Genomic DNA, 18,264 nt, shown 5'->3' on the forward strand with positions numbered 1-18,264 from the left:
AGCCTGCCCTGCCCTTGGCATTTCCAGTGTGGGCTGCCCTAGGCACCTTGGGTCACACTGAACATCCTACTTTACATGCTTGCATCCTCTGTGACCCAATCCTTTCTCAAACACCAAGGGAGCCTGGCCTGAAGCTGAAGAGATTTTGGCTCAGTGAGGCCAAGGCAAAAACCGAGTCCCAGAGTTGGAGACTCTTTACTGAAAATGTCCCAGCCATGACTCAGGCCCACTAAAATCAGCAGGAGGGGGGCAGAGGAGGAAAATTGTGTCATAGAAGGTGAGAGGTGATGTCCAAAGAGGCTGGATCCTAAAACACAAGGGTGATATCCGAAGAGATCTCTATTGACTTCAGTGGAGTCAGGTTTTCATCTTTTCATCCTTCTCATATTAAAACCAACAATGAGAATTACATCAGAAATAAAGTGAAAGCCGGAAGAGATCACAGAGCTCAGGTACACAGTGTATATACTCTGGTCACCCTGCCTGTTCATAGGGCACTAAAATGGCTCTATGGCATATCAAATTAATATAAAGGGAGTTGTCACTGACACCCATACCTGAGCTGGCCTGCCACTTTCTACTATAAATGCCTTTTTCGCTTGCTTGTAACTTTGTCAAATTTCAAATATTCAGGTTGAAAATCTGCATGCCAGGTGTCTGCCTCACGCTGAATTTTGGAAAGTTTAAACCTATTGAATCAGTCATGAATATATTTTTTTCCCCGTCTAAGCTTGTTCTCTTTTTGCTTTGGTGTATTTCACAGCCCAATTCAGCGTGACCTGGTCACCCTGTCACTGCCATTGTGGGTGAGACCATTGTGTTACCCTGTCACCTGACCCCCAGGATGAGCGCTGAGAACATGGAGGTGAGATGGTTCCGATCTAAGTTCACTTCAGTTGTGCACCTGTATCAGTATGGGAAGGATCAATATGGGCAGCAGATGCCAGAATATCGTGGAAGGACGGAGCTTTTGAAAACTGGCATCACGGATGGGAATGTTTCCTTGCAGATTGTTAATATCAGAAGCTCAGATGAAGGACAATACAACTGTTTTGTTCAAGATGGTCCTTTTGATGAAGAAGCCATATTGGAACTGAAGGTAGCAGGTCATCAGCTCTTGTCTGTATTATCTCAGCCTGGGCTGCAGTTTTTGTTCTTTTCTACTGCAACAACTGTGACTAGCAACTTCTGAATTATTTCTGAGTAACACAGTGTGACTAGATTTCAGCACACGACCACATTCAGACACTTTGGAAAATATGCTGAAAACTTTCCCAACATTTTATTAAAGACATTTTCAGAATGGTCAAGAGACTTCCTTGCCCAAAAGATGTTCTTGATTGACTTCAAAAGGAGGGAGAGAAAGGAGGGAAAAGACTTTTCTAGGCAAATATATGCGTGGTTTACACTAGAAAAGTAGGTCAGCTTAACTATGTCGCTCAGGGATTTGAAAAATACACGCCCCATGAGCGACAAAACTAAGCTGATGTAAGTCCCCATGCAGGTAGGGCTGGGTCAACAGAAGAATTCTTCTGTCAACCTAGCTCCTGCCTCTCAGAGAGGGGTATTACCTGGGACACCAGGAGAAGTCCTGCCCTTGGTGTAAGTAGTGTCTACACCAGGGGTGGGCAAACTACGGCCCACGGGCCACATCCGGCCTGCAGGCCCGTCCTGCCCAGCCCCTGAGCTCCCAGCTGGGGAGGCTAGCCCCTCCCCTGCTGTCCTCCCCCCTCCCCTGGAGCCACGCCGCCACGCAGGCAGCTCTGGGGGGCGGGGCGGCGCGCTCCAATCGGGCCGCGCGATTCCCAGACACGCTGCTCTGAGCGGCGGGGTAAGGGCAGGGCCGGCTCCAGGCACCAGGGTTCCAGGCAGGTGCCTGGGGCGGCTGTTAGAAAGGGGCGGCGCTGTTCCCCTGGCGGCGGCAATTCGGCCTTCTGACATGGTCACTAGTGGTGGTTATTTAGGGGTGTAGTCAAAATCAGTTGCAGCTTTCTCATTGGCTGAGGCCTCATAAAGGTGGGGTGGGGGGGGAGGAAGAAGTTATGTATTTACCGCTAGCAGATGAGGCTGAGCGTTTGTCCCCTGCTGCTCTGACACAGGAACCATGGAGCCAGTTAGATTTATTTATTTATTTTAAAAGAGAACAAACAAAATGTTTATCCAATATACTAAAAAATGTCTTTTTGAAAAATTCATATCCCATTAGGTATTTAAATGAAGTGGCCAGATTTCCAAAGGTGTTCAATGCTCCCTTGCTCTTGGGTGGAGAGGACAATATCTCGCACTTATTCAGTGAAATTATTTTAAATATTTGTTCACATGTTTTCCTGTGTCCATGCATATTGGGAATTCTGAAATTCCAGTGTTCATTTATCCCTTCTGTATGAGCAAGTGATCTCGAGTGGGAGTAATAGATCCACAATGTATCACTCATCCTTTTAACTTTCAAGTTACCCCATTGGTTTATCACACATTTATGTAATTTTCCTCTAGGTTTGGGCTCCAATCCTCTCATCTCTGTGGAGAGTCACCAGGATGGAGGGATCCGGATGGTTTGTCAATCAGCTGGTTGGTATCCAGAGCCCAAGGTTCTATGGCGAGATCTCAGTGGGCAAGAATTACCATCACTTTCTGAAGCAAAATCCCTTTTTGAAACAGAAAATTCTATTATTATAAAAGAACGTTCAAACCAGAACCTGTCCTGTTTGATCAGGAACACCGTTCTCAATCAAGAAAAGGAATCAACGGTTTATATAGCAGGTCAGTTACCAGCTAAACCCACACACTGAAATCACCTCCATCAGAAACAAAACAAACCATAGGAAACAAAGAACTGAAGCATGTGTGGTGCATATTTTACAACCTACCTAAAAACAAAGAAGTTCAGAAACGGGAACCTTAACAGGGTCACAACTCGGGCAATCTGATTGCCTTAATTTTGCACATTCAGAGTTATCAGAGTTTTGGATTTCATGTAAATTTAATCTTAACTCTGATACTCCTGAAACTCTTTCTTTAAAAAAAAAGAGAGAGAGACTGATTTTTTAGAAGAAATATTCACCAAACCTTGAAAGAGTTTGTTCCTAAAAACTTAACTTCCCCTCAGTGATTTTTTTGAATGTAGCAATTTTTATACTATGGTTTGTTTGCTACCTTTTCTATAAGTGAAATGCCACCAAATGATGTGGGCTTGTTTCTGTTGACATTCAATAGGACTTGTGCTCATAACTCACTTTGCCTTTGTCTACACACAAAAGCTGCCCTGATTATCTCCTGAGTTATTGATGAAACCCCTTGTTTGAATGCTCTTATTTCAGATTGAATGTCCTACATATTTAGCGTAAGTCAGTTCCTTACTGATTTATACTAAATGGATAAAGGACACTATTAAGCTGATTGACAAAACCTTAAATTGTAAATCAGTTTAGTTAAATTGGGGCAATCCTCTTACATGTTCAGCTGTGGAACCAATGTAAGAATGACTGAATGAGTTATACCAATTTCACGAAACCAGTGCACAAACCCTGTGTGGAGAAGGCCTTAGGCATGTTTGAAATGCCCACCCTGGCTAGATGATGTAAATGCTGTAAACACAAGAACAGCAAAAGAAGATGAATCAATTTGTAGCACTTAATGTTTGGTTTAATTGCAATTATGATTCATCGAAATAATTGGGGAAATGATTAGTGACGCACCAAAATATTCTAATGACTTCTGCAATTTCTGAATGTTGCTGAACAGTGAGGACCAAATTGTTTGCTGGCATAATTCCACTGAAGTCAATGCGGTTTTGTGAGAAGAGAATTTGCCCCTGAACTCAATAAAGCTCTGAAAAGCATGAATCAAACCAGGCCTGTTCATTCACTGGTTAATCAGTGCTAAAGCTGTGTTGGTTGGAGTAATTTTTAAAATCAGGTCTTGGTCTTTTATGCAGCATTGGGGGGTCATGTTTTCACTCTTATCTCACATACGTCCTGCTGGGAACTATTTATGTATTTACGTGCAATAGGAAAAACATTAGTTTTGTCCCTGCTTCCAAACTAATGCAAATCCTGGTGGGGTGTATTTTTCAGATTCCTTTTTCCCGAGGGTGAATCCATGGATGGTGGCTCTGAGTGTGATTCTCCTGGTTTTGTTTGGTTTCATTGGCCTCACTGTTTATCTATTTAAAATAAAAGGTAAATGTCACAGGTAATTTAGTGAAATTAACAAGAAATTTTCTTCTAATAAATGGAAAAAGGGAAGAATGAAATTTTACACTGGGCCAAGCAGGGGAAGCACGGACCTACCCTGTGCTTCCCTCAGCAGCACAGGGAAGAAAATGTTACTAAGATTCCCATTTGCTCTAGGGGGCAGTGATCTTCATCAGCCCTTTACAGGCACAGAATATTTCTCCCCCAGAACTGCCTCAGTTAAGCTGAATGGAGCACTTGGGGAAGATTGATCCAAAACCTTCTCCACTCCTCACTCTTTTCTGCCCACTTTCCACCCAACTGTGCAGTTATTCCTCCTCAATCCCCATGGACTTTGGGAATTAGTTAATGTCTTTTTCCCTCCTCTAATAAGTAAATATTTTGTACAGAGTTGGGTCCCCATAAAGATTGTGTGTTGTTTTATTTTGGGAGCAGTTGTCTGTGATTTCATTTACTGTTAAAAAGAAATTGGAATGAGACAAAGCCTGGCAAATTTCATCCCAATAGATAATATTAAAAAAATATACACAGTAGAAAAGAGGGTTCTGAATAGACATGAGCTCCGAGCCTTAACCTGAGTTCTGACTATGGTGAGAAACAAGAAGTCAGAGATGGAGAAGGGAAACCTTTTTCTCCTGGTGTAGAGAACATGAAACCCCTCAAAGGCTCATGAATTGTATAATCACTGTGCAACTTTCACGAAATGCAGACAACTGTATAACCAAGGCAAAAATGCTCCTAATAATTTATATTTATTTCTGTTTATTTTTAATGGAACGGGGTGTAGAAATCTGTAAATGTTGTGCTCTTTCCTCCAACAAGTAAAACTTTTGTCCAAATTTGTCTCTTCATAAGGGTATTTCTTTGTTTATCTGTGAATTTTTGGGGTGGAGTTTTTTTAACCAGAAAAAGATGAAAGCCCAGATACTGCGTCACTAACATCAGTTAGATCTTTGCCATTGACTTCAATGAGTGGAGGATTAAGCACTGAAAGCACAAGTCATATCGTTAAAAAATAATGGTGATAATTTGAGGGCCAGAAATTCCAGTCCGCAACCCCAGAGCTCCCAGCACAGTCAATGGGAATGTGAGAGAGAATACAAGGAAGCAGGATTGGGCTCTAATGGCTAGATTTTTAAAGGTATTTGGTCAGTTAACTCTCACTGAAATCAATGAGAGATAGGCTCCTCAATGCCTTGAAAAATCAGACCCTAATTCCATAAGAAATTCAAAACTTTCAGAATTGTAAATCCTTGAAAATAGTCAGTTACTGTTGGACACTGAACTCTAGTGTGGCCACATGGTTAGTAAAACATGAATGAAATGTTTGGTATTTAGGGGCCAGGCGTTCATATCATCAAAACACTCCTTGAAATCCCCATTAACTGGAAATCTTCTTAAATAACTTGTATTTAAATCTGTTTGCTTTATTTCATTTCTTCAGGGAAACATCTTGGAGAAATCAGTAAGTTCAATTTTTCTCCACATAGAACCTTTTCCATTAAGTAGTTTGCTGTTTATTATTTATGATGATAATTATTAAAGAGAAATCAATTTGAAAATCACATGAAATATCAGGGATAATATTTTGATAATTATTCAGTATGTGGGTAAGAGAAAACCAGAAAGAAAATGTTCTTTGAAATGTATCTTCTCTGAGGGTGAAATCCACATGGTGCTGGAGGCACCATGACATGGGGGACCAGGAGGACTCTGTGCCCTCAAATGTCCTCTTGCCTCATCTGACAAGTAAATAATTTGGTCCAATGTGGATCTTGTGTGTAATTATATTGGAGGAGGAGTTGTTCATTTTTTCATTTAATGTTAAAAGGAAATTGGGATGAGATTAACCCTGATCAATTTCACCCCAAGTGGTAATATGAAAAGTGAGGCACGATGTTCAACTTTCACAAAACTCAGACAACCGTATATCCATGAGAAAAATGCTCCTAACAATAATTTATATTTATTTCTGTTTTTTAGGGAAACGTGATACAAAAATCAGTAAGTGTTGTGCCCTTTTCTCCAACAAGGAAAACTTTGTACTAATTTGTTTATTCGTGTTTTATTTTTTAAAGGAGAAAAACATGAATGCCCTGATGCTGCACCACTAACATCACTTAGAGCTGTGCCTTTGATTTCAACGAGTGTAGGATCCAACACTAAATGCACAAGTTACATCACTAGAAGAATAATGTTGATAATTTTAGGGCCCAATATTACATTCCGTGCACATCTAACGCTCCCAGCAAAGTGAATGGGAACATGTAATATGCAAGGCAGCGGGAATGGGCTCTAAGGGTAGCTTTTTAAAGGTATTTGGACACCTAATGCCAATTGAAATCAGTGGGAGTTAGGAACCTAAATACCTTTAAAAATCTGGCCCTAATTCCCTAGGGAATTCAAAACTTTCAGAACTGTAAATCCATGCAGATAATGAGTTATTTTTTGATACTTTACTCTAGTGTATACACAAAATGAGCCCAAATGTCCACACCCCAATTTTCCAGGCCCCCAGCCCATGTCTTGTGAGCCTAGTTAGCTGCCATGGGTCAGTTGGGGGTATTCAGCTGCTTTGTAGCCACACTCTATGGGGCTTCGCAGGTGCTCCGTGTCCTAGATGATCTTCAACGTGAACTTGGTAAGTGTTTCTATTACTCGAATGCAGCCTTTTCCGTGCTATTGAAACTATCTCTGGATCTATCAATCTCTCACCCTTCTGCCAGGTGGAGTCGGCAGCACCAAGGACTGGGTGCAGTGTGAAGGGTTCCTCTTAGCAATACAAAGCAGAAAAACCTTAAGACCCCACCCAATAATCTGGGCAAATTTCACTCCTGAGCCTCTATAATGGCCCCTTTAAGGCTTATAGCGGCACAGCCGTACCCCTGCAGCTGCCCTGCAATGGGCTCTCCCGTGTAGCCGCTCTATGCTGACCTCCCACCAGCATAATTTAATCACCCCCAACGAGCGGCAGTAGCTATGTCGGTGGGAGAGTGTCTCCCGCCCACATAGCACTGTCCACACCGGTGCTTTTGTCGGTGAAACTTTTGTCAGTCAGGGACATGCTAGTGTAGATACAGGATAAGAGACAAAACTTCCCACTCACCCGCCCTGAGTATAACAAAAGAAAACTTTTATTACAAGGCAAAGGGAACCCAGCATTGTTTTGGGGAAACACCACAGCCATGATTCAAAAGCATGTGACCCTAAGCAAACACCGCTGGGCACAATACATTGGTCAGTGTCCTTTGCCTCAGTTTCCTACCTTGCCGTGTGAAAATCCAATGAGCGAATGACCTGTAACACACCACTCCCCTCTCCTGCCGCTGCAGCCCACTCACAGATGGTTGTTCTTAATCAGCCAAGACCCAGAGTTCAGAGGTGCCCTCACATGGATTCACCTCCCACCTCTGAAAGGCATCTGTGTGTGTGTGTGTGTGTGTGTGTGTGTGTGTGTGGTGCTGGGGGGGACATTGAGCAAGGTGTCTGCTGCTGCCTGCACCTCTGCAACTGGCTTGCTGCTGCTGCTCTCGCTGTCACCACTGGCCATAGGTGCCGACAGCCCTGGAGCACCCACAAGGAAAAATTAGCGGGTGCTCTGCACCCACCCACAGCCAAGCTCCCCCCTCCCCCCAGTGCCCAGTGGCGGCCTCGCTGACCAACTCTTCCCCTTCCCTCCCAGTGCCTCCTACCTGCCGCAAAACAGCTGTTTCACGGCACTCAGGATGCTTTGGGAAGGAAGGGGAGGAGCGGGGATGTGACATGCTTTGGAGGGAGGAGGGGAAGAGGCAGGGTGGGGCTGGGGACTTCAGGAAGGGGGTGGAATGAGGTGGGGTGGGGGCGGAGCAGGGGCCTCTGTAGCCTCCTACCTGGATGGCTCACAAACAGCCTCCACTGGGGCTGGATTCTTTAATTGATTTGCAGATTAAAACCAAGGCCTTAGACTGGCATCAGAAGGGGACTGGGAGCCAGTGAAGGGACTGGAACATGGGCCTGATGGGTTCACTGTGGCCTAAGCCCTGGAGAAGGCCGGCAGCTGCATTCGGTACCAGCTGGAGCCTTCACACTCAGCTGTGGATTCAGTGATCGACAGTAACCCGGCCTGGCGGTGGCAGAGGCAGGGATCACTGGCCAGATTCTTGCTCCCAGGAAGAGGCAGAGTTTCCTAGGGCAGATTGGTGGGTAGCGATTGATATATCGGGGGGTCACTTTATCCCATCTAGTGTAGACACGATACATTGATCCCCGAGCGCTCTCCCGTCAACTCCAGTTCTCCACTGCTGCGAGAGGCGCAAGCGGAGTCGATGGGGGAGCAGCAGCGATCGACTCGCCACCGTGAGGACGCCGAAGTAAGTCGACCTGAATACATCAACTTCAGCTACGCTATTCCTGTAGCTGAAGTTGTGCATCTTAGGTCAATCTCCCCCCCTTCCCACCACAGTGTAGACCTGGGCCTAGTGAGCTGGGATGTTTAGACACTGATGCTACCTGGTCACCTAGTCTTTGCACCTCGACTTTGGTGAATGGGGGCTGTACAGATTCAATGAAATGAAGGGCAGAGTCTCATCTCGTTCTTCAAAATGTGTCCTTTCTTCTCATTCACTTTGCTCTTGCCCGGGTTCAGCTTAAGCCAGCTGCTCTTCATCCCAGAGCCCTGGTGTTCCTGCATTCGCTCAGCTGAGTTCTCATCCCTCTCTCTGTGTTTGGTTTCAGACTGGAGAAGAAACATCGTCTGCCCAGGTAACTACAGCTCCTATTGCATCGATATCCAAAGCTTCCCTGCCCTGAGACTTCCAGTCCCCTTTTGTCATACAGTTAATATTTTACACTAGCTCTTTGGGGCAGGGATGGCTCTGTACTAAGGTGAAAAGACTCAAAGATTTGTGTGGCCAACGTTGTGATTTTGGGCGCCTAAGGAGCTCTTTTGTGCCCACTGGAAGCTCAGAGGATTCTCAGCGAGATGCTGTTAGAGTCCCTGATGGGGCTGGAGGCTCAGGGCGGGAGGGGTGGAAAAAGGGCTTAGCCGGGGCCAGGTTAATGTCTAGGCTGCTCATTTCAATTTTCAGAAGCCCTAACAGGGTTGCATGTGCCCAGACAGCTGCTGCTGCTGCTCTAGCCGTGGCACAGGTACATGGCAGCCAGCAGGGCGTAGCACATTCACTGCACACAGACCCCCATAGGTCACACACAGAGATACCGAGACCCCATCACACACTGACTGCAACCCCCCAGACACACGGCAGGATCCAAGCTGCATGAGAAGCCAGTAAGGGCACAGAGAGAGCCAGTGTGCGCTCTGGAATTCCTTGGGGAAGATGCGGCAGGAGAGGAGTGGTCTGGGGAGGGGTGAGGTTAGGGAGTGGGAGAGGAATAGAGGGATGCACAGGGGATTTCGGGAGTGGCCCTGTGAGGAATGATTCTTCTTCCAGGGGCCACAGCTGAGGTTGGCTAGTCAAGTCCAGTGAAGGCTGTGAGGTGGTTCGGAGGGACCTCTCTCCTGCCAAGCTGTGTGAAAGGGAAACCTGGTGGGATATGAAGTGCCCTGGTGATAAATGAACATATCATGGAGGGAAAAAATTGAGCGACTCATTCACATTACAGGGTTTGAAAATAAGTGCATCAGCAGCTCAGGGCTTGGCTACACTGGCAGCTGTAGAGCGTTTTGGGTTAAACCAGCCTTCGGAGAGCGCAGTAGGGGAAGCGCCGCAGTCTGTCCACACTGAGAGCTGACAGCGCAGGGGCGTGGCCACATTGGCGGCGGCATCGGGAGCGGTGCATTATGGGCAGTTATCCCAGCATTCAAGTGGCTGCAGCGTGCTTTTCAAATGGGCGTGGGGTGGGGTGGAGTGTGTTGTGTGTATGTGGGGGGAGAGAGAGTGGGTTTTGGGGTGCTGAGAGTGTGTCAGCACGCTGTCTGTAAGTTCAGACCCCGCCTCTCTCTCCAGTTACTCAAAGCAAAGAGCAGCTGTTTGTTTTTTTTCTCCGAGCTGATAATCAGCCGGCTCCGAAATGGAGCTTCGAAAGGGCCACTTCCGCATTCCAGCTGGAGTTCTCAACAAAGACAAGAGCGGTCACTTCAGTTAATGGGATGATGGGACGTTTCCGGAGGGCAATCAGAGCGCTGTAATGTTACTCCTCGTCCACACTGACGCTGCAGAGTCTCACCCAATACGCAGCAAACCTTATCCCTGCCGGGGAGGTGGAGGACCAGCCGCGCTCTAGCCAGGGAGTCGGAGCGCTCTTCGTGCCTTGCCAGTGTGGACGGGGAGTGAGGGAGAGCGCTCTGGGCGGCTCTATTGCGCTATAACGTGCAGGTGTAGCCAAGGCCTCAGTCATGCAACCTGGAATTCACTGTGGCCAGCTTGACAAAACCCTCTGCTCACTGCGCAGCTCTGGGGAAAAGGTCAAACAAAATCTGAGAATCCATAAAAGGGGGATGGTGAACAACATGGAGATATTATACAGCCGTTATAGAAATCAGTGTTTTGCCCTCATCGGGAGTACTGTGTTGGGTACTTCTCACCCCACCTCAGAAAGGGTACCGAAGAAGAAAAGGGGGCTCAGAGAAAGGCAATGAGAATCAGCACAAGGAGAGATTGAGAAAACAGGGGATTTTTACCTTTAAAAGAGAGGCACAAGAAGGGACATGATACAAGTACAGAATATTGCACAACCCCCCTGAACAGAAGATGATTTAGGTTGAAATGTAAAACACTTGGTAGTTAGGAAATGCCAGTTTTATGCTGCCCTGTACGCCCTTAATTCTCACCCCTTGTGCATCCATCCTGGGCAGTGAAAGAATGAGGCAGGGGTCCTGTGGCAAAAACAGTGTGTGATCATGGAATTGGAGATTGTATCATAAAACACACACACGGGACACCGGCTAATGGGCCAACCCCAGGGACACAATATGTTGCCAGAGAACAGCAGGGTAGCGGGAGTGGAGAAAGGAGCTTTACAGGTAATAACAGCAGAGGTGAAAGGAAGCCGATACGCCCTGGTACGGCCCTACTGGCAAGCCGCAGCGGTGAGTTATATGGGCTCATGGCTCCAGCAATATTGAGGGCCCGGGGGCCCGGCTCCACCAACGTTCGGGGCCAGGTCTCCCCCCCGGCCCCACCTGCCTCCCCCCCCCATGCCTCCCGCGAGTGTCCCCCGGCCCCCCCTTGTTGCCCCCCTTGCACCTCCCTGGGCCCCAGAGCAGAGTGTCCCTGTCTCTCCCCTGCAGCTCCTTGCTACCTCCCTGCATCATCTGCTGCCGCAGGGTCCTAGTGCCCCCATTTCACTAGTGGCAGGGCAGGCTGCCCTTCCCCTGCCCTTCCCGCTCAGACCCTTTCATTTCCCGGCGGGACCCTCCACCAGCACAGGCCATCCCTGCCCCCAATCACCGCTCCTGCCCCATGCTGGGCAAGGGCTGAGTGAGTGAGGGGTGTGTGTGTCTGTTAATATGTGTCTGCTGAGTTAGTCTGGTCTTTGCCAGAGTCAGACAGGAAGATGAACCATCCAGCTTTGGAAATTAACAAGAGAGCAGAGGAATATGAGCCAAAGAAATGGACACACGTTATTTGCTTTTGCTCATTTTTGCACCACAAACCACATGCTTGCCAGAGGGTTTTCTTTATCTTTTGCTTGTGCTAAGAATCAGTGGACTAAAAGAGACATCTGTGCTGGCCACACACCCAACTCCTAAACTATACAGCACAGGCTGGGACGGGACAGATGGGTCAGTGAAGGAGGTAAAAGCCTGAGCAGTAGATCAGGGTCCACAGGCTCGGGAAGGGTAACATGGACATGAGTTTGGTGGTGGGGAGAGAAGACTGGACTGAGACTCCCAGGATCCTTTGGGAAATGGGGCCTTGGCACTTTGGGGATTTTGAAAATTGTACTCCAAGCCAACAAGCTCATGCTCATTCTCGATCTTTAGTTAAGGAGGGTGACCCCTGACCCCAGTAGACTGTCTGCAGGGACAAAAACCTGTTACAGTGGACAACTCGGAAGGGAAAATATCAAATCTTCTCCTATGCCCCAGCCTTTATATCATATTCACAGGAGCCAAAAGAAAACCTTTTTCTCCTATCCAGGGCTGCCGACGGGGGCGAAGGGGAGACAAAAGGGGCAACTGCCCTGGGGGCTGGAGATTATTAAGGGACCGTGGCAGTGGCCAGAGCTCCGGGCCCTTTAAATCACCGCCAGAGTCCTGGATGGCAGGCCAGTCAGCACTGAAGGGCTGGGTGACGGAAACTATCCCTCAATTCTGTTGGCAGCTCTGCTCCCATCCCTTTTAAAATTCCCCTTCATGCTTCAGGCCTACTCCCATTGAATTCCAGGGGAGATTGGCCAGCCACATGAATGGCAGCTGGACCAGGTCTTTGTTAGCAGGCTTGCAGTGTCACTTCAGAGTGTCAGAAGGGAAAGTCTAATTTATGATTATTAATAATTATAAAAGTGATAGAAATCCTGCTAAGGAAAAAAAGAGTCTGTTAAAATTGTAGCCACTGACAGAGAACTGCTCACACGTGTATTTGGGAATTGTTTACTTTATGATGAACTCTACAACTTAGCTTTTTCCCAGTGTAACATTTTATACGCATAAGGGGCCACTCAGTCATTCCCAGAACGCTGGACATTTCCAGACTGTCGGGATTGGTTTGGGCCCACCCGTGTCACCCCATCCTCATTGGCGTGATGGTGCATGTGAGGTTATGCCACATGGGGGACACCATTTTTCAGAGATGGAGGGGGCGGAGTGATGTCCCCCATCCAACACTGGACAAAAGCAGATCCATTTTAGACCCTGTGCTGGATAGCGGACAAACCTCTCAAACAGAGGCCTGGCCATTTTAATCCCAGATGAGTGGCCTCCCTCTATACAACACTAATTTCTGTTCATATGCTTGTTCAGATGAGCACTCATCTCTGATTCTGTGTTTTCAGGGCTGGGAAGTTCTGCACCACCTGTACAAGAAGGTAACTGAAGTTCAGATTCTATCAATGTCCCAAATGTTAGAACGTTTTGCTTCTTTCCCCTGACGGTGGCCGTGGGAGGGGAGTTCATTGCTCAGGGCAGAGCTCACAAGCGTCCTGCATTTCACAGCACGTCGGGAGGGGAGGGAGGTTGTGTAGCCATGGCCTGACATACAGCAGTAAATCCAGACACTATTGTGTCTACTCCTCCTGTCCCTCCTCTGCCTTCATGTGCAGTGCGACGTACAGAGCTTGCTGGGCTCACTGCCCAGCCTGGCTGCAGAGCCACTGACATGTCCTAGCCCCTATCACGGGGCCAAAGACACAGCTCCTTCTACCCGCCAGCTCAACAGGGCTGTTTTTGCTCACATCCCCCTCCCTGCATGGGGGCCAGAGCCATGGTCTGTGGAACAGGAGCAGACTGAATTATGGGTCTGTTCTTAAATGCCCAGCAACTGAGGATTAAAAATTCAGAGTTTGGAAAGAGAGGAAATGAAGTGTAAATGCTAAAATTCAGAGATTAGAGAGAGAAACAAGATATTTCAAGTGACAAAATGGGGAGGGGAGGAAACAAAATATGCCCAGTTATGAGAACCCTTGTGCTAGAGTACAGGGAGAGCACAGTGGGAAATCATGAGAGTGCAAAGAGGGAGACACATCGGGATTGGGAAGGGCCCAGAGATTGAGGGATGGGGCAGCATGTGGAAGGGTCTGGAGGACAGGCAGTGCCTGGCAGGAACAGGAGGGTGGGGAGAGCAGCAGGCCGTCAGCTGAATGGGGCTGGTGGGGAGGCAGTAGGAGTGGGGCAGGTGGAAGGGCCTGGAGGTTTGGTGATGGTGGCTCCTTGGAGGGAACAGGCTGGTGAGTTGCTGTTTTCACACTCCCAGCAAACTCTCTCTAACCTTTCACTTCCTGATGCCCTGGGCCTCTCCTGCCCCATCTCCTCCTCATCCAATATGGTTTTCTCTCCCCTCTGGGATCCCTTCCTTCATGTCTCCATTCACCTCTCTGCTTGCTCTCCCTCCTTCCCCTGCTGCTCCTTCTCCCCCAGCACTCCCCTTGCTCTCACGTAGGCTGAGGGTGCAGGGATGGGAGGCATCTACTCTCTCCCCATAGCAATGATCTCTCTCATCTGGGAACGTGGGGTTTAAGATGGGAAACTGCATGGAGAGGTGAGGCGTGTCAGTGAGCACTCAGGAGAGGGAGCTCAGTTTCTCAACATTCTGTGGGCCCCCCCATGACACCTCGGTCTCTAGTCCCCTCCCTGGAGAGATGTGGAGCAGGACAGGAAAGAGCCTGAGTCCCAGACCTGGCTCAAGTGACCCTTTGGCTGCATGGCTGGTCCACCTCTGCCAGGGGCGTGACTCTCCGCTGCACTGTGCTGACCTCTCAGAGCTGCTCCCCATTCAGAGCTGAGGGGTAAATCCTGGAGGAAGGAGATTCCCTGAGTCACTCCCCAGCTGGGGCAGATTCTGTCACTGACGCCATCAAACCATCCCCCAGAGCCGAGCTCTGCCCCTCACACTCTGATTCTCTCTCCCCAGCGAATGTGACTCTGGATCCAGACATGGCTCATCCCAAACTCGTCCTGTTTGAGGATGGGAAAAGTGTGAGATGTGGAGACACAGAGGAGGATGTGCCCAACAAGCTTGAGAGATTTGACTATTGGGAATGTGTGCTGGGCTGTGAGGGATTCACCTCGGGGAGACATTGCTGGGAGGTGGAGGTGGGGGGTGAGGGATACTGGGCTGTGGGGGTGGCCAGAGAGTCAGTGGGGAGGAAGGGAGAGATCAGCCGTAGCCCTTATGGGGGGATCTGGGCTGTGGAGCAGTGCAGGGATCAGTTCCAGGCTCTCACCTCTCCTGTGACCCTCCTGCCCCTGAGCCGGGCCCCCAGCGGGATCCGGGTTTGTCTGGACTGTGACCGGGGGCAGGTGACATTTATCAATGCTGGTGATGAGGCCCCGATCTTCACTTTCCCGCCGGGCTCTGTCCGTGGGGAGAGAATCCGACCCTGGCTCCAGGTGGGGGGATCCCAGCTCCGTCTGTGTCCCTGAGACCCACAGCAGAGGGGTTTCAGAGTAACAGCCGTGTTACTCTGTATTCGCAAAAAGAAAAGGAGTACTTGTGGCACCTTAGAGACTAACCAATTTATTTGAGCATAAGCTTTCGTGAGCTACAGCTCACTTCATCGGATTCCTACTGTGGAAAGTACAGAAGATATTTTTATACACACAAAGCATGAAAAAATACCTCCACCCACCTCACTCTCCTGCTGGTAATAGCTCATCTAAAGTGATCACTCTCCTTACAATGTGTATGATAATCAAGTTGGGCCATTTCCAGCACAAATCCAGGATTTCTGCCCCCCCCCCCCCAACCCACTCTCCTTACAATGTGTATGATTGCCCTAAAGAAAACTGTTCTCAGTAGCTGGGGATCTCCTGGGCAGGCTCCTGCGGTCATTAAAGCTCCTTCTCTGCTCCTTTTACTTTGCTATTTTGCAGCTACTTACTGTAAATAAACCATTACAAACAATTCTTGTTTCTTCCACTTTAATGTCCCACCTGCAGGTGCTGGGGGCAGCGTCATGGGATTTGCTTCCAAACTTGGTTGTGTCCCCGCAACCCCCACAGGGAATATTGTGCCCCTAGGAAGAGACTTTGGGTTTTACTGGGATGAGACACTCTCCAGCCTGTGCTGGGTCTCTGTCCTGTGCACACCCGTGTCAATCAGGAATTGCTCAGCTGCGCTCTGCAGAGAGGTGGCTGGTTGCACAGGGGACAAGCCATGAAGGGACTCGGGTGTTGCAATGCTGAGCATCACAGTTAGTAACTTTTAGGCAGCGAGACAATCACAGGAACAGCAGCACTGTGACCCTCAGAGCTGAGTCAGGGGCCTGAACTCCCGAGATAATGCATGGGCAACACAGGCCCCTTTCCATGCTATTCACAAAAGCCAGCTCAGTAGGCGGGGAGCCATGTAAGCTAACCAATGGGAGATGCCGACAAGGGGGGAAGGGGTGTCCTAAACCACAACCATCTCACAGATAGGTGCCTAAATCTGGGCTGCTGAGGGGTGTCTGTCTCTGCTTGGCAACCCACAAACAGGAACCCACCCCCTGACATCCGGGGCCTCCAGTCGCGGCTGTTGCCAGTGCCTGGTAGTGCTGGCAGCGGCTGGGAGCCCTGGGCCCTTTGAAATCGCCCCAGCAGGCTGCAGGGCTCCTCGGCGCACGCGCTGGAAGGGTGCAGTGGAACATTAGAGGAAGGAGAAGCCCCGGAGATCAGCAGGAGCTGCACTGGGAGGGAGAGAAGAAGCCCATGACCCCGGCAGAAAATGTGGGGCTGAAGCCCCGACCCCCATGTTTGCGTAGCTGGTTTGAACCCCTCTCTCACGCTCAGGCTGTGGAGAATTTCAGTCCAAATCTACTCACCTTGGTATCTCCATTTCCCCCATCACCACACAGCCATGAAGGGATTCAGCCTAGGAGGCAGGGTCAGCATTAGCCCCATTTGGTAGATGGGATCTAGGACACCCAGAGGTGAAGTGACTGTCCCAAGACTAAGCAGGGAGTCAGTGGCAGAGCAGAGAACCAAACACAGAACACCTGAGCCCCAAGCCTGTGTCTTAGCCACTGGGCCACCCTTCCTACCCACTAGACAGAGCCACCAGGAGGTGGGGAGCAGAGAGAGATGAGAAAAAGGACAAGGGTGAGAAGCAAGAAGGGGGAAACATCAGGAAGGAAAGCAAGGACTTAGAGAAGAAACAAGAGGGAGGGAAAGGGGCAGGGTGAGCGATAGGAAGGGAGAGGAGAAAAGAAGAAGGGAGAGGGGAAAGACTCCCCACTGCTTGTGCCTCCCATCCACCTTCTTCCCACGGTCATCAGTGTCCCTCAGGTCCCAAACAAGCCCTACGCCGGGGTAAAGCACAGAGTGAACACAGTGTCTTTACTCAGGGGTGTTAGTGAAGACAGCGTGTAGCTGAGTACAATGATTTTAACATGCTGTAATTCATGGGAATGTAATGCTGTCGTTCATTACTATTTTAATAATGATGGCATTGTTAGGATACTAATGATTGACACACATTCAATAACTAGAATATGACCAAAGTGTATAAATATGCTGAAAATTGTCAGTTTGGGGGGGAGGCTGAGCCCCCCCCCACCCCCAAACACACACACCTCACCCTTAAGGCAGGAGTGGCAGAAAGGAGTGAGCAGTGGGTGGAGGCACTCAGGGGAGGGGACGTAGGGGGAGGGGGCAGAGCGGGGGCAGGAAGAGGTGGAGTGGGGCACAGTGAGGGCTTGGCCTTGGGGAAGGGGGTGGAGCCAGAGTGGGGCACCCACCGGCCAAACCAAAAGCCAGCACCTACGGTGCGTGGGGTGGTTCCAGCGGTGGTGGCGAAGGCAGGCGGGTGGGCATGCGGAAGCCCTGGCCGTGCCGGAAGAGCGCCCCCCGCAGGGCAGCCGGCAGCTCGCTGGGCACCAGCCAGCGCAGGCGCAGCACCGCCCAAATGTCCGGCGGACGGAGTCCACGGGGGCGCGGCTTGTGCATGCGGGCACCAGCGGGGGCCCTTTGACTGTTCTGCCCTGGGGCCCGGAATTGCTTTGGCAGGACTGGGGGGGACTGTGCTCATGTCCTGCTTGGGGCCCACAGCCCGGCTCCGTGTGCGTTCCCATAGCTTGCCCTCTCGGTCCATTTCCCTTTCTGTTCACTCTGCTGTGTTAGATCAATGATGACACCCATTTAGGGGGCTTCCCTTGGGTAACTGATAGATTTACTGTCTGAATTCTCACTGGCACACCACTGCCAACCCCAGGCATTTAAACATCTTTAGTCAGGCCAGCCCCTGAAATCATGAGATTTAATAATAGTAAATAGTAGCAGTCTCTTATTTGCCTTTTGGTTTCTCAGAGCTTTAGATTGCACTCAGGGCCCCCACATTGGGGGCGGGGGGGGAGGGTACACTTTACTGTGGCTGGGAGACCATGGGGGGGCCCAGTCCAGGCTGCAACCCCCTGACCATGTGTGGGAGGGGGCCCAACTTACAAGTTTATACTGGGCCCGAAAAAATTACTTCCTTTGTTTAGAAGTTGCAGTGCA

The 18,264-nt window shown here is 49.3% G+C and overlaps 1 protein-coding gene and 1 pseudogene across 2 annotated transcripts; both read left to right on the forward strand.

Moving 5' to 3' along the window:
- The window catches only part of LOC140897512 (zinc finger protein RFP-like), a 76,555-nt pseudogene that overhangs the window by 42,353 nt on the left and 15,938 nt on the right, over window positions 1–18,264 (forward strand).
- Window positions 785–15,222, forward strand: LOC140898061 (butyrophilin subfamily 1 member A1-like). Of its 2 annotated transcripts, XM_073311518.1 has the most exons (9): window positions 785–1,106; window positions 2,494–2,760; window positions 4,074–4,178; window positions 5,638–5,658; window positions 6,177–6,197; window positions 6,814–6,834; window positions 8,907–8,933; window positions 13,128–13,160; window positions 14,702–15,222. In XM_073311518.1, exons 1-9 carry the CDS (start codon window positions 845–847, stop codon window positions 15,211–15,213), a joined length of 1,269 nt encoding a protein of 422 aa, XP_073167619.1. In that variant the 5' UTR covers window positions 785–844; the 3' UTR covers window positions 15,214–15,222. The 2 variants fall into 2 exon arrangements, with proteins under 2 accessions (XP_073167619.1, XP_073167620.1); XM_073311519.1 differs by lacking the exon at window positions 13,128–13,160.

This window comes from Lepidochelys kempii, chromosome 14, assembly GCF_965140265.1.
Source record: "Lepidochelys kempii isolate rLepKem1 chromosome 14, rLepKem1.hap2, whole genome shotgun sequence".
NCBI lineage: Eukaryota > Metazoa > Chordata > Testudines > Cheloniidae > Lepidochelys > Lepidochelys kempii.

Bases quoted from the DNA above. Each gene is read 5' to 3' on its own strand.
- LOC140898061 (XM_073311518.1), top strand. From the start codon at position 845: ATGAGCGCTGAGAACATGGAGGTGAGATGGTTCCGATCTAAGTTCACT. The intron at 4,179-5,637 runs GTAAATGTCACA...TCATTTCTTCAG, and splicing joins TTATCTATTTAAAATAAAAG to GGAAACATCTTGGAGAAATC. The intron at 13,161-14,701 runs GTAACTGAAGTT...CTCTCTCCCCAG, and splicing joins TGCACCACCTGTACAAGAAG to CGAATGTGACTCTGGATCCA.